Source organism: Arvicanthis niloticus, chromosome 16, assembly GCF_011762505.2.
Source record: "Arvicanthis niloticus isolate mArvNil1 chromosome 16, mArvNil1.pat.X, whole genome shotgun sequence".
Lineage (NCBI taxonomy): Eukaryota > Metazoa > Chordata > Mammalia > Rodentia > Muridae > Arvicanthis > Arvicanthis niloticus.
In genome coordinates, this window is record NC_047673.1 from 14,070,393 (window position 1) to 14,084,872 (window position 14,480).

A 14,480-nucleotide genomic window follows, 5' to 3' on the forward strand; every position below is an offset into this window, starting at 1 on the left:
GTGATACACAAAGGAGCAGAATAAACTTTCTTACAAGAATTCTAAGAAATAAAAAACCCCTTTGAAGGACTAAAAACCTCACATTCTTGTGGATGTTAATAAGCCTATTGAAGCTGCTGTTCTAATAAAAATTTCACAGAATTTTAGACCTGAAAACCTCATTCAATTTCTCACCCACGGTCTCTTCTCTTTTCTTCTTTCCTCTTCTCCTCTCTTCTTTTCTTTCCTCTCTTTAATTGAAAATGCTTTTCTTCCTCATATAATATATCCTGACTATCATTTCCCTCTTTCTACTCCTCCCTGTTTCCCCACCTCCCCTCCATCCAGATTTACTCACTTTATATCTCTCATTAAAATACAAGCAGGAGAAGCTGCCCTGAGCATTCTGCTATCCCACATGCACGTCCTCGCCTCTTCTCCACATTCATCAAACCCCTGAATCATATAGACAAAAACATGTTGCCCTCTGAGAGGCTCCACCCAGCAGCTGACTCAGACAGATACAGACACCCTCAGCCAAACAGTGGATGGAGCTTGGGGACTCTTAATGGAAGAATAAAAGGAAGGATTGCAGGCCCTGAAGTGGATAGGAACTGTACAGGAAGACCAATGAATCAACTAACCTGGTCCCTTGGGGATCTCAGAGTCTGAGCTACCAATCAAAAACTTAAATGGACTAGACCTAGACCTCCCTGCACACAGGTAGCAAGTGTGCAGCTTGCTCTTCATGCAGGTCCTGGACAACTAGTGCAGAGGCTATCCCAAAAGCTGTTACCTGTGCATGTTCTTCTAGGCTGCCTTGCCTGGCTTCAGTGAGAGAGGAAGCACCTAGCCTCACAGAGACTTAAACTGCTGGGTTTGAGGAATACCCAGGGGGCCCCCACTGACTCAGAGAAAAAGGGAAAGGGGAGGGGGAAGGATTGTGGGAGAGAGAGACTTGGGAGGGGGCAGTGAGTGGGATGTAAAAAGAATAAGAAAAAATAAATAAATTTAAATTGAAATTTAAATAAATTTAAATTGAAAAAAAAAAAAACAAACAAACAGGGGGGCTAGAGAGGTGGCTCAGTGGTTAAGAGCACTGACTGCTGTCCTGAGTTCAATTCCCAGCAAACACATGGTGGCTCACAACCATCTGTAATGAGATCTGATGCCCTCTTCTGGTGTGTCTGAAGACAGTGGCTATGTACTCACATACATAAAAATAAATCTTTAAAAAATAATTGGGCAGGACTCTAAGGGATCGTCATAAAATATAATAAGATAAAATAAGACTCAACACCTCAGAATTGGACAAAACAAACAGAAGGGACAGGGTCAAGAGAAGGCACAAGAAACGGAGACCCATGCTTTTGCACTCGGGAATCACATACAAACACTCCACCAGGAGTGGCGCTATGTACATGAAGACCCTCCCTCCCTCACTGATCTAAGAACAGACAAAGAGCAATGAGGATGTGGAGTGTTCATGTGTATGAACCACACACTGAAGACTGCACCCAGCTGTACTGCATGTACACCAAGACAGCTCCGAGGACGAGGCAAGGTTAAAGCAGAAGGAGGGAAATTCATTTACAAAGTTATAGAACTTCAAGGTCAGAGAACAGAGGACAGAGGACAGGAAGCGGGGCTAAGGGAGGGTGGGAAGAGGAAGGCAATAGGCCAGTGGGATAACAGAACCCAAACACTAGCCAGATGCGTGGAATGAGTTCTTCTGCTTGACAGTACCATAGTGTGTCTGAGCGTTACAAAACTCAATTGTGTGTTCTATGAAGAACTAGAAGAGAAATGCTCTAAGGTTCCCAACCTCTCAAAAAGTCAGTGTTGAAAGGGAAAGAAGTACTAACCACCCTAACTAGCACACATCATACACCTGATTCAAATTAGTACCCTGTACTGACAAAAAAATGTACGTGTATGTTGATTTTAAACTTATTTTTTATTTTTTATTCTTCTCTCATACAATGCATCCCAACTGCAACCTTGCTCCCACCTCTCCTCCCCTGCCACACCCCTGCATCTTCCCTCTCACCCAGATCCAATGTCCCTCTGTTTACCTTCAGAGAAGAGCAGGTTTCCCAGTGATATTACCCTATGTGTGCTGATTTATAAAGAGTATGATTTGGGAGTCACAAAGGCGTGGGTATAGTTGTCATGGGAATGGTGCCATTCCTCCCTGTGGGTTTGGTTCCTTTGAAGTAATTTCCTGTCACAAAAAACTGTGTTGACCTTTGTCACATCCCAATAGTGAATACATTCCCTTAAACCTGCTCGTGGAACAGTTTCACTCCCTCCCAACACCCCAATTTCCAGCTCTTTGGTCTTTGCTTTTAGTGCATTGGGAAACCCCAGAGCCTCCCTTGTTTTTTCCTAGAGAAATATGCCTTGAAAATAAAGCCCATGAAGTCCTTGTTAGCAGCTTGCAAACAAAGCTGAAGGGTAAATTAAAAAGAACCTATGTGAACATTGGCTTCACTCATCTGAGTCTTACCCAAGATAAACTTTTGAGTTAATATAACTCTGTCCGATTCTTTTCTATGTCTCAAATCTGAATCTGTCCTTTCACGAGAGTTGGATTTTTTTTCTAAGCTCTTGTGTTTGTGTTTCTCTTTCCTGTCTGGGTACAGACTCCGTGTAAGTGTGTTCAAATAATTATCTTTAAATCTGCCGCTGGTCAAGCCAACTATCTAAGCTTCAGTGGCTCTGCCTAGCTCAGCTGCCATGTTCCGTGGCCTGAGGCCATGTGTCGCAGCTAGAAACGGCCAGCCAGAAACACCAGACCTGCCACCCATAAGACACCAGCATGGGAGATGGCTCTGCCAATCTTTCACTCTGTCTCTGCAAGGCTGGGCATTGCCCAGACCATCCCACCAACCACTCGGACTCGGTACAAATGAGACTCTAATGCTTAGATTATCCAAAGACTTATATATTTGGTAATTATCAATAACAAGATGCTCACTCAATCAGAGGTGAATCCCAATACCCAACCTAGATATAACAACTACCTCTGACTGTGGGAGACATGTGAACATCTGCCTCCATGTTCCCCTCTCTCTCCTCTCTCCTAGCTCCTCCTCTTCCTTCTCCTCTTCCTCTCCTTACTTCTCCCACCTTATCTCCTATATAAGTGTCCCTTGTAGATTGATGACCATGAATTGCTTTGATACATGTGTATCATGGCAGGTCTTCATATCTCCCTTGACTTTTACAGTAGGCTCTGACAGTCTTTGGGGACAGCGCTGGTGTTTCAGGGCTTGAACTAGGTCATTTCTCATTTGCTCAGCACTCACTGTTCCTGCTCTTATTTCTTCTCTTATCAGCCTTCATAGGAATCCAGCATTTCTCTCTCACAATGGTCAATAACCTCTTTTACTATATCCCTGGCATTTTAACTACAATGTGATGCGGATTCATTTCTGGCCGTGATAACTTGAGTTCTAAAAGTCTTGTATGCTTATATGTCGTTTCTTTCCCTAAATTTAGGAGATCACCTTCTATAATTTTATTGACTAAATTTTCTGGGTTTTTAGCCAGTAGCTTGTTTCTTTCCTCTCCACTGCAGATTCATGTGTCCAATCTCTTACTGATTTTCCATGGGTATTGAATGCTGTAGTCATGAATATTTTTCCTTACTTAAATATAGTAATTCTTCAACCTTGCCCTTGATCCCCATTATCCTTTATTTCTCCAGCCTAGTCTGTTGGTGATGTTCTGTTCTGAGCTTTTCATCTGATTCATTGAGCTTTTGTTCCTATGATTTCTACTTTGTTGTTGTTCTGTTGCTTCTTCAGAACCTCTATGTTTCTGATGAATTTCTCACCCAAGTAATTGATCTCAAACTCCAGGTTATGAATCGCCTGTTTTCTTCAGTTTCCTGTTTATTTGAATCTGAAGTGAGTTTATTGATTATTTATTTATTTATTTATTAGATATATTTATTTATTATATGTACATGAGTGTTCTATCTGCATGTACACCTGCATACCAGAAGAAGGCATTAGATTCATTATAGATGATTGTGAGCCACCAGGTGGTTGCTGGGAACTGAACTCAAGACCTCTGAAATAGCAACTGGTGCTCTTAACTGCTGAGCCATCTCTGAAGTCGTATTGATCATTTTTTAAAGTAAATTTGAATTCTTTGTCTGTCGCTTCACCCCCTGGATGTTTCAATTTAACCACTTCAGATTTTTGAGCTTTTAGCAGAATCATGTTTCCTTCCTTTTGCTATTTCTATCTTGTGATTTGTGTATTGTCTGGGATCAACTCTGGCTGCTATATGGGGATCATGCTAGTGAGTGGTCTTCTCTTGAAGACTTAATCACTTATTCTCCAATATCTCTCAGAGAAGTAAAGACACACCGAAATAACATCAAAAAAAAAAAAAAAAAAAAAAAACTAGCTATAAAAACCAGAGAGACACAGAAGGCCAATGACTGACTACTGATAACCAACCATTAAAAAATCATATGGAAAAAATGAGAGAAAAGTGTCTGATGACAAACAGATGTTAGTAAAGGAATCAGATAAAGGCAGGAGGAGGTACAACGTTTAAGTGTCTTACAATAAAATTAGAGTTTAAAACAATACTAAAATGTAATGAGAAAGGGCAAGATAGGGTGGGGGAAGAGGAGGGAAAGGAGAAAAGAGAGAAAGGGGAAGGGAGGAGGAAAGAGAAAGAGACTGATTTTAAAGTTGACGAGGAATTAAAGATGCTTCTTCCTGGGCCTCTAGTTATGGAATTTTCCACCATGGAGACTGGTAGAGGTTATCTGGCTCCAGTCCTCCCCACTGTTCTACATTAGACTGCATGTGGGCTGAGTGCTGAGCCACTGTGGGCTGAGAAGCATCTGCATGCTGTGCCAGTGTGGGCTGAGATCTGTGCCCGTGTGGACTGAGGCCAAAGTTTCAAGTCTTCTCATACTTGGACCACTGCTGGCCCCAGAGAACTTCGCAGGCAGAGCTCTTGCCTCAGAGACCCTCAGTTTGTTTACCCAGAGTGAACAAATGCCCAAGCCTATGGCTGTGGTTTCATCTCCACACCACCTGTAGACCAGCATTGGCAAAGGGGGCTGTTTCTCACCTGGCTCTGTGTATCCTTTCTTTTTCTACATGCTTCTCCACTGTTGTATCACCTGGGTTTTTTCTAACACAAGTGTACAGTTTGACAGTGTACATATGTATGAGCATAATGTATTGTCCCATCTCCTCGCCTCCCACTCTTGAACACTTCTTCTTCCCCAAAGGTCTCCTTCCTATTTTTACGTCCTACTGTTTGTGAATATCCTGTGCAGGTAGCCGCAGCTGTGTGTTCATAATGTTATTGGTGTGTCACACACAGAAGACGGCATTTCTAAGACCCTCCTCATCCTCCTTTTCTTACATTCTTTCCACTCCCTTTCTGTGACATTTCCTGGGACTTGCAGTGAGTGATACTGATGTTCCTGCTTAGGGATAAGTCATTTATTCTCAGCAATTCAACCACTCATGAGGCTCTGTATTAAGCACTAACCACTATATGCAGATGCTTCTCTGACCAAAGCTGAGAACAGCACTGATGTACCACATAAGCATAAATATTTAAATGCAGTTTGGTACCACATCCATTTAGCACAACCTAGGGAGCAAGTTCTTCCCTAGGTTTGATAACTTCCCCAGTCATAGCTTTATACCTAGGTTTCCAGTTATGTTTTTATTACTTCCCATAGTGTGAGCCTGGTATCCAATCAGAGGGCAGTTCCTTTCCAAACAGCCATGCCACTACTGTATCAGTGGGAACATCTTGCCTGAAGATTGGTTTTCTTTAAGATTCATTTTTTATGAGTACATGTACACTGTGTACATACTCATTTCTCCATTTAACAAATTCCTTCTTCCTCCCTTTGGTTGAAGCAAGTTGGCCAAAGCTAAGCTTTCCTAGTACCCTTGTTTTAGGAGAAATAAATATCATGTAACTTTGAGATAATTGCCTCTCACATCTATAGGGAAAAAAAAACAAGTACAGAGGGACCATCGAGTTTAGACAGATACTCTTGGCCTTCTGAGAGAAGCTGACAGGCTGACGAAAAGCAGCCATTTATTTTCACTGAAGCATGTGCTTCCAGCAGGTGCCACAGCAAAAAAAAGATAAAGTTAGGTTATCCCCAAGTCCCCAGGTAATCCGAGCCTTCATCTGACTCGTTGCCCTTCTTCCTTCCACAGGGCTGGACTGTCACACAGCACTTCAGATTCTTCTGGCAGAGAGAGATGAGTTCTTCATTCTTCAGACAAGATTCTGTGCATCTCCCATTAATCCTGCTGCACTTCTCATCGAAAAATGCATTCTTGGCTACACAAAAGAAGAAACCCCACCCCGGTTAATTCTGTTTCACATGTGGCTAATTACTGCCTGTGATTGTTGTCTATCATCAGCAACAATCTCTTTAAAGCTGTGTCTTTGGTCCCTTAGACTCCGGTAGATGAATTGCTCACAGAAACATTTTCTGTATGATAACCCGTCTTTTGTCACACAAGGTGAAAGAGCACAGAGTCAGAGAACACCTGGGCAGTTTTGACTGGGACTTTGGAAGAGAGAAGCACACATTCTTTTATGCAGATGTGCTAGAAAGAAGATTATCAACTCACAAACACTTTCACACTCTGGAACTTCCCTTACACACTTTCAAATATTGTTACTTAGGAAGAGACCAGGATCTAAGTGTGGGGAGATGGCTCAAGACTGGTATTAAATGTCTGAAGACAGCTACAGTGTACTCATATACATAACTAAATCTTTAAAATACAAAAAAAGCCAGGCAGTGGTGGCACACACCTTTAATCCCAGCACTTGGGAGGTAGAGGCAGGTGGATCTCTGAGTTCGAGGCCAGCCTGGTCTACAGAGTGAATTCCAGGACAGCCAGGCTTACACAGAGAAACCCTGTCTCGAAAAACAAAAACAACAACAACAAAAAAAAACAACAAAAAAAATATAAAAACAAACAAAAAAAGACTGGTATTAAAAGTGGAATTACATACAATGGACAAAAGCTTAAAAGTGTATCCGTATCACAATGACAGCCCAGGAAGACTGAAGACAAAGAACATCCTCGTCTATGGGTTTCTAACCGACCATCACAGATGCCCAGGTATGGAAAGATATCTGACTTCTCTATCACGTTCCACCAAGATTCCACTGAAAAAGTCACACACCGTAGGGGAGGGGCAGAGTTGAGAGCAGCTCCCTGTGACTTTTATTTGCTATTTTGCATGAAATTGCAGTGCTTGCGTTAGCTGCTGCTGCATGCTAACGGCAGACAATCCATATTACCAGGATGAAAATCTGAAGAGTTACTGACTTGAAGTACATGCCATGGAGGTATGGAAAGTACATGGATTCCATTTGATATGAATACATAAGGCTGCTAATTCAAATGTATGCAAATCCTAAATCCCAGGGGGTGACAGTCCAGCCATTGTCTACCGTCTGAATATCAACTCAGAAGTATGAGGAGCCCATGGTTTCAAAGCCCTTTAAGCCCTGGCTTTCTCTGCAGTGTTCAATATTTTCTCTGCTCTCCTAACATACTAAAGGCTGTGTCAGACTAGAGGTTCAAGACCTTCCTCTACCAAGAGACGTTTTAGAATATCCAATTCAGAATGATAAACAAGCAGCTTTTGGACCAAAAGAACATCTTTGCCTATACCTTTCTAATGAGTCCAAATGGAGTCTCTGCATGTGTGGTGCATTTGCTACAAGAGATAATTTTATACTGTATTATCTTACATTGTGTTAACTATGTAGTACTTACGAGCAGTCTTAATATCTCTCCTTAGCCTGGAATCAGTGCCAGCAGGATGCATGACTTATCATTTATCTACTGGAGGTCTACATCTCTGTATCCTGATGCAGCATCCACTCACATAGATCTATCACAACACAGATCAGGGATACACACAACTAATGTGAACTTGTTCAGCAACACACATGAGCTGATACAGCACTAGTACCTGGAATAAAGTTAGATTCACTTGAACTCCCATGAGTCCTTTTCTTCAGCTCCATGGAATTGACAAGGGTCTAGTCTTGTTCCTTAATTTTGGAGGGAATGCAGCTACATCTTTTCAAACTTGCCAGAAGTGTGAGAAAGTACAGAAAGCTCTGATTTGGAAAAGATGTGTCATACAGGTCACACTGTGTAACAGAGAGTACCAATACTGCCCTACCTATATGTCCCTGAAAAGAAGCTTCGCCCATGTGTGTCCCAATCTTCATGCACACACAATATACATATGGTGCACATGTCAAGCCAAAAAGAAAAACGACTCTGAATATCTGTAAATTAAAAGTACAACAGAATTTTCCTCCAAGTCACTAGCTTTGGAGAAGTAAATGTGTTTATAATCAGGAGTCTACAACACAGCATCCATCATTAGATATGCAATTAACGAATGGCTGTCCCCAGTGTGTTGCTTTTGCCTGGTGCCATGATGGATATGGATATGAAACTCCACAGCTTTTCTTCTTCCATATCTCTCTTTTTCTATCTCCCTGTTGTCTATTTTATTCTCTACTTAAAACACATTTTTAAAAAGCTGTGGATTTTATCATTTTAATTCTTCCTTTAACTTTTGTCCATTATTTCTGTTAATAAACATAAAACCAGGCATTAAAAGAATCTTTCCTGATGATGCCCTTTAACTTATCCAAACCTGGAACAAGTTGTCATTAACAGAAAAGGCAATGTATCAATACATGATTCATTGATGTTAAGTTACAGGGAAGTTACCTTCTGCAACAACTGTTCTCTTTAAAGTCCAACAGACCAAAGGTATCCTAAATCCTAGGGGATCACACATGGGCATTTTCAGGATAGACCTGTGCCTGGGCCATCACCACAGATCACCCTCCATGTAAAGATGTTTATTTTCTTTACCTGGGTCCAGAAAGAAGAGAACAGCAAAGAAAAATAAGAATGTCTTCATGACCTGAAGGGCTGTGGGGTCAGCACAGTGTCCATGGAAAAGGGCACCACCACCCACCCACCTTTATATGCTTCTCCAGAGCAAACAGGGCCTTGATCAGTGAAGCGTATCAGAACAAGTGACCCCATACCCTCTACATGGAGCCCACCCACCTCAGTGGGTGTCGCTCAAGCTACAGTGTGTTGTTGTTTTCTCTGGTTCTGGAAAGTTCCCAAGAAGGAAAATAGGCATGAGCATAGAGCACAGGTGGGTGGAGATGGATGACTGGGTGCAGGTTTTGTGTTGGAAAATCTGAAGTCCTGTCCTTTGCATTCTAATCCTGACTATGTTCCTTCCCTAGTGGCTTCAGATCACAGGTATAGTGGGAGTGTAAGGGTACAATACCCCATGTTTCAGTGAAGAACTGGTGCCCTGTGATCAGGTAGACTCTGAACTGCAGAGTCATCCTTTGTGAGCTGTACACGCTGGGGAAAGAACCTGACCTAAGCGTGCACCCCATCATTTGTTTTCAGATTCTGAACTTTGCTGTGTGCAGCCCATTTCAAGTGTTACTTATATTATCTTACTTAATCTTAGAGGGTTTTTGTTTTGTTTTGTTTTCTGTTGGGTATGTTTTTATTTAATTTTTGAGAATTTCACATAGTATATTTTTTAAAGATTTGTTTATTTTATTTCTATGAGTACACAGTAGTTATCTTCATACGCGCTGAAAGAGGGCATTGGATCCCATTACAGATGGCTGTGAGCCACCATGTGGTTGCTGGGAATTGAACTCAGGACCTCTGGAAGAGCAGTCAGTGCTCTTAACCCCTGAGCCATCTCTCTAGCCCTTTACACAGTATATTTTAGCCACATTCTTTACCCTCCCATAACTCCTCCCAAATCCTACTACTACTGCCAAACTTCATGTTGTCTGATTTGGGTTGGCCAATTACCCTGAGCATAAGGCCTGTCCTGGAGTGTGGTTGATATTCCTAGTGATGGAAACTTGTTTTCCCTATCCCAGCAGCTGTCAATCACCAATAAGTAGCTTCTTGTCTAGGTGTGAACTCTGTGCCCACTTCCCCTTTGCTAGGTGTCTAGCTTAGATTGTGCAGGTCTTGTGCACGCTGCCAGTCTCTATGAGTTCAGGTGTGCACCAGCCTTGTGTCTGGTGCAGTCCCCTTGTAGTTGGCTACTCCTCCTCGCTCTGACACTCTTGCCAGCTACATAGATCCCTGAGCACTGAGTGGAAGAGTGTAATAAAAATATCCCCACTGAGAGCTCCACGGTCTCTCACTCTCTGCACATTGGCCAGTTGTGGATCTCTGTGTTAATGACCACATAATGCAAGAGGAAGATTCTCTGGTGAGGGTTGAAGGATGCTCTGATCTATGAGCTTAGGACATGTCATTAGGAGTCAGATTGCTACAGTCACTTAGCAGAGTGGTTGGTCAAGGTTATACAGGAATATAAATGTGATGATGATGATAATCAGACATTCTGCTAAACACTTCTTTGCCATGAGCAATGCACTCAAATGCTCAATGAGGCTGATATTATCAATATAACCCAATTTTAAGAATAAAAAGACTAAGGTTTCAAAACTTGTTAACCTACCCAAGGTGGCCTACATGGTAGGTATCTGTCTAACTACATAGTCTACATTTTTCTTGTGTATGTGAGAGAGGGGAGGGCACTGAGAATTGAATGTAGGCTTTGTGTAGGCCAGGCAAACACTTTGCTACTGAGCTAAATCCCAGCCCCTTTTTACTTATCTTAAAGTACCGCCAAGTTACATAGGCTTTGACTTCACTGTGTAGCCTAAGTAGGCCTTTAGCTTGTGATGTTTCTGCCTCAGTCTCTGGAGTAGCTGAGTTACAAGCCTGTGACACCAGGCTTGCCTTCATCTCTAAGACTGAAAACCAGAATATCATGTAACTCTAAGTATCCCAGTGGCAATAAGCAGGACACAGTTTGGGGAGTTGACATGAATATTCCTTTTGATGCCCACAGTTTTGATGACTAAAGGTTGTTGTGATTATGACTTTGGTCTGTGATGAGATGTCTGACAGGCACAGGATTCAAAGCTACCTTAGCAAAGGTCTGTCAGTCCTCATGTTCTGCTGAACAATTTATAAATACAGCAGTTAGAATGGAGAGGGTCAGTGCGCACATCTGTGGATTGCCTTCAGTCCCTACCAGAGCTCTGTAAACAAGAAGAACACTCAAAGTACTCCTGAGCTGAAATCATACTGGGTCCTCAGGACCTGCTGCAAAGGCAATACATGTGCTTTGGTCCTTGAGAAGTCATGGAGACCTGTCAGGATCCTCTCCCCTCAATTCCTGCAGTAGAAGTGTGCATGGGTTCTCTAAGTCTCCTACCAATGTCCACTCCATTCTACAAGCTGGTTTGGCAAGGGGACCCCTCAATTCCTGCAGTAGAAGTGTACATGGCCCTGGGTTCTCAAAGTCTTGGACCAACGTCCACTCCATTCTACAAGCTGGTTGGGCGTGGGGAAGTAGGGCTTTGCAGGCTCAAGGCTATAACTCACTGCACTGGTTCTTGATCCTGGCAAATGGAGCGTGCAATCGTGCTTTCTTTATTGATTCACTTCACTGACCAAGAACATAGCCCATTACTTTCCAATATAGATGCTTTCTTGTCCCCTCAAAGAAACCCCGATTCTGTGTGTTGAAGAATCTCCCCTCAAACATGGCTCTGAGCAGAGAGATGTTCTACTTTGGTTTTGCTTTGTTCTTCATTGTAGTTGAACTGCCATCAGGTAAATCAAAGTTGATGGGATTTTGATGGGGTTGGGAGGTGGGGCAGATCATGAAATCCAATGATTCTTCCATGGACCACCCTGATACTGAGAGTAAGTCTTCTCTGCTCAGATATTTCTTCAATCTACACTAGTGTTTCCTAAGAGCCAGCTGAACAGAGCTTTAATTTTTATTTTATTGTTTTGTACATTGGTCTTTCTGGCTTCCAGGAGCGCTGGTCTTGGGAAATCCAATAAAGACATCAGCCATAACCTCGGAAGTCCCTCGAGAGCCATGCAACATGTAGGAGACGTTTTATAAAGTGTCATTCCTTGTTTTAATATTCTTTCCTAAAATGTATTTTTGTTTTAAATCTAGGGTCCTGGGCAGGACTTGAGTATTCCCAGTTATTTCCAGGAGGTAACTTATATCCTTTTCCTGTCCTTTCTCCTTCTCTCTTGGGGAATCAGGCCCAGTTAGCTATCTTTGACTGACGAAGCCAAGGAAGGAGGTAGTTGAGAAAGGACTGAGTTCTGATCCATTGGCTCCGTCTTCTGTTTCTCTTGTGGCCATGGTCCTATCTGTATTTCCCAGTGACTTTCCTGTTCATTTCTGTTGCTTAGGTTCAACCTCACCCTCACCAAATTCCATTACCCAGAGATCCTGGCTTCCGCCCTTAGGACCGAACTTGAATGGAGTCTGCTGGATGAGGAGGATCGGGTAGAATGGTGCAGGTGGTCGCTGAGGCAGCACCCTTAGAGAAGCACTGTTTATATTGGGTAGCCACAGCTCGGGAAGTGCACCAGAGCGTCTCCTGCATGGGAAGAAAGCACAATGCAAACACAATTACAAGAAATATTCTTGCAGGGCTGGAAAAGTGGCTCACAGGTTAGGAGTGCTTGCTGTGTCACTATGAGGACCCAAGTCTGGACCCCAGCACACAAACAGCTCTACTTGAGCCTGTAGCCCCAGCACTACAGGGTAGAGCTAGGAGGTTCAAGGGCAGAGATAGGTGGTTCATTGAGAACCAGAACAGCTAAGAAAATGAGCTAAGGTTCAGAGAGAGACCCTGCTTCAAAACCTAGAGTGACAGGATACCCAAAGCCTTTGTCTTGACGATTTGTGTGCACATACATGGGGCATGAACCTGCACACACATGTATGTGTGTACAATATAATACACCTTTCTCTCTCTCTCTCTTTCTCTCTCTCTCTCTTTCTCTCTCTCTCACACACACACACTAACATGATGATGATGATGATGACGATGATAATGATGATGATGATAAATAACTGAATAGAGTGAGAACTGTGGAACTCTTGGAGTACTAATTTCTCCAACCCTTAACAAATACACATGGTTTATGGCACTTAATTATTAAAGCCCCTTTACAAATAAATATCATACAGCACAAACATTATTATATAATTATTTTATTTTACCCCTCAGCAAATTAAAAATGTGCACAGGTATTTCTAGTAAGTCCATCGGGTGAAGGGGGCTATGTAAATTATACAATGGGTTCTAGGCCTAAACAAGTATTGAGATTAAATTATTCATTGCAGCTTCGAGGGATTGAAACCAAAAGCAATCTGGTAAACTTTCAACAGTACAGACGTTCATTTTAATAGTTCTGAAGAATAGATGATGCTCTGAAACACCTGGAGACACGGGTGATGGTTGCCTATTGTTATTAATTCTTTTCCAGCTCTACGCAATGGGGTAGTGCTCTTCTTACAGTGTGTGTGTGTGTGTGTGTGTGTGTGTGTGTGTGTGTGCGTGCAAGTGTGGAGGCCAAAGATCAAATTTAAATGACACTTCTCAGAAGCCATCCACCTTGTTTTCTGAGACAGAATCTACCACAAATTCAGCAAGGCTGCCCACTGAGCCTCAGAGATTCATCTGTCCCCACTTCGCCAGCTGAGGACTGTAAGTGTACACAAGTGCCTGGCTTTTTATCTGGGCACAGAGGATCAGACTCAGGGTCCCATCCTTACCCAACTGAGCTATCCCCAACACCTCTGGCCTAATTCTAGAAAATACTCAGGACCATACACACAAATCCTGCCTGTCTGGGGGCCTTAGATATTCTTCCCATTCCCACAAAGTTCCAGTAAACATCTCGTCAGCTCTTTCCTGGCACAGGGGAGTTTGCTGTGTGTGAGACATGCAGGCTCGGCCAGGGGAAATGCAGGAGGACATGCATGGACAGTGAGAAGATTGCGGGCAAGTACAAGCTGAACTTCTGCTGTCAGGAGAGGATCTAAATCCAAGGACCAATGGCCTCTGGACCTTAGAATCTGTGCTGAATGGATGAAAAGAACATCTGTGGCTTCACCAGGCCACAGTCAGCACTGTTCAGACTCGTTGCTCCTCAGTCTGTTTCTGTGCTTCATTCTAATTTTAAGATGGCCAGAATCACAACAGCAATGAATGCTTCTACACAAGTAGACACAACTGTACATCTCCGGAACACTTATAACTTATAAGTATTTTTTCCAGGATTTTCTCATAGAGCTCAGGGTCACCTGAGAGTGTGACTACCATTCCTATTTGTATTAGATCTAGCTATTTGATTTGTGTTGCTGCCTTTGGTACAGCAAAGCTGGGAGACAAGGGGCAGTGTGTGCATCACTACCTCTTTCTGTCTCTCTCTCTCTAACATACTATTATTGGATTAATAGACAAACGAAAGTGTCATGCTCCTCTATGTTGGCAGTATTGTGGTTCTATAGATTTCAAGAAATTTCACTCACTTGACTCTTGATGAGGT

At 42.6% G+C, this 14,480-nt stretch overlaps 2 protein-coding genes across 2 annotated transcripts; one reads left to right on the forward strand and one right to left on the reverse strand.

Moving 5' to 3' along the window:
- Nucleotides 1-6,136: 6,136 nt before the first annotated feature.
- LOC117721264 (beta-defensin 15) lies at nucleotides 6,137-8,961 on the reverse strand. The gene is made up of 2 exons (XM_034519848.2): nucleotides 8,913-8,961; nucleotides 6,137-6,327 (listed from the first exon to the last, which is right to left on the reverse strand). The coding sequence occupies exons 1-2, from the start codon at nucleotides 8,959-8,961 to the stop codon at nucleotides 6,137-6,139; spliced, it is 240 nt and encodes a 79-aa protein (XP_034375739.1).
- Nucleotides 8,962-11,656: 2,695 nt separating this feature from the next.
- Nucleotides 11,657-13,974, forward strand: LOC117721266 (beta-defensin 12-like). Its single transcript, XM_034519850.2, has 3 exons — nucleotides 11,657-11,726; nucleotides 12,085-12,126; nucleotides 13,853-13,974. Exons 1-3 carry the CDS (start codon nucleotides 11,657-11,659, stop codon nucleotides 13,972-13,974), a joined length of 234 nt encoding a protein of 77 aa, XP_034375741.1.
- The last annotated feature ends 506 nt before the right edge of the window (nucleotides 13,975-14,480 follow it).

What these genes read in the sequence shown, in the direction of transcription:
- LOC117721264 (XM_034519848.2), bottom strand. Translation starts at nt 8,961, where the DNA reads ATGAAGACATTCTTATTTTTCTTTGCTGTTCTCTTCTTTCTGGACCCA. An exon ending in TCTCTTCTTTCTGGACCCAG is followed by an intron (nt 6,328 to 8,912) that starts GTAAAGAAAATA and finishes TCTTTTGTGTAG; the next exon opens with CCAAGAATGCATTTTTCGAT.
- LOC117721266 (XM_034519850.2), top strand. Translation starts at nt 11,657, where the DNA reads ATGGCTCTGAGCAGAGAGATGTTCTACTTTGGTTTTGCTTTGTTCTTC. An exon ending in TGTAGTTGAACTGCCATCAG is followed by an intron (nt 11,727 to 12,084) that starts GTAAATCAAAGT and finishes TTTTAAATCTAG; the next exon opens with GGTCCTGGGCAGGACTTGAG. An exon ending in TTCCCAGTTATTTCCAGGAG is followed by an intron (nt 12,127 to 13,852) that starts GTAACTTATATC and finishes TTCCTGGCACAG; the next exon opens with GGGAGTTTGCTGTGTGTGAG.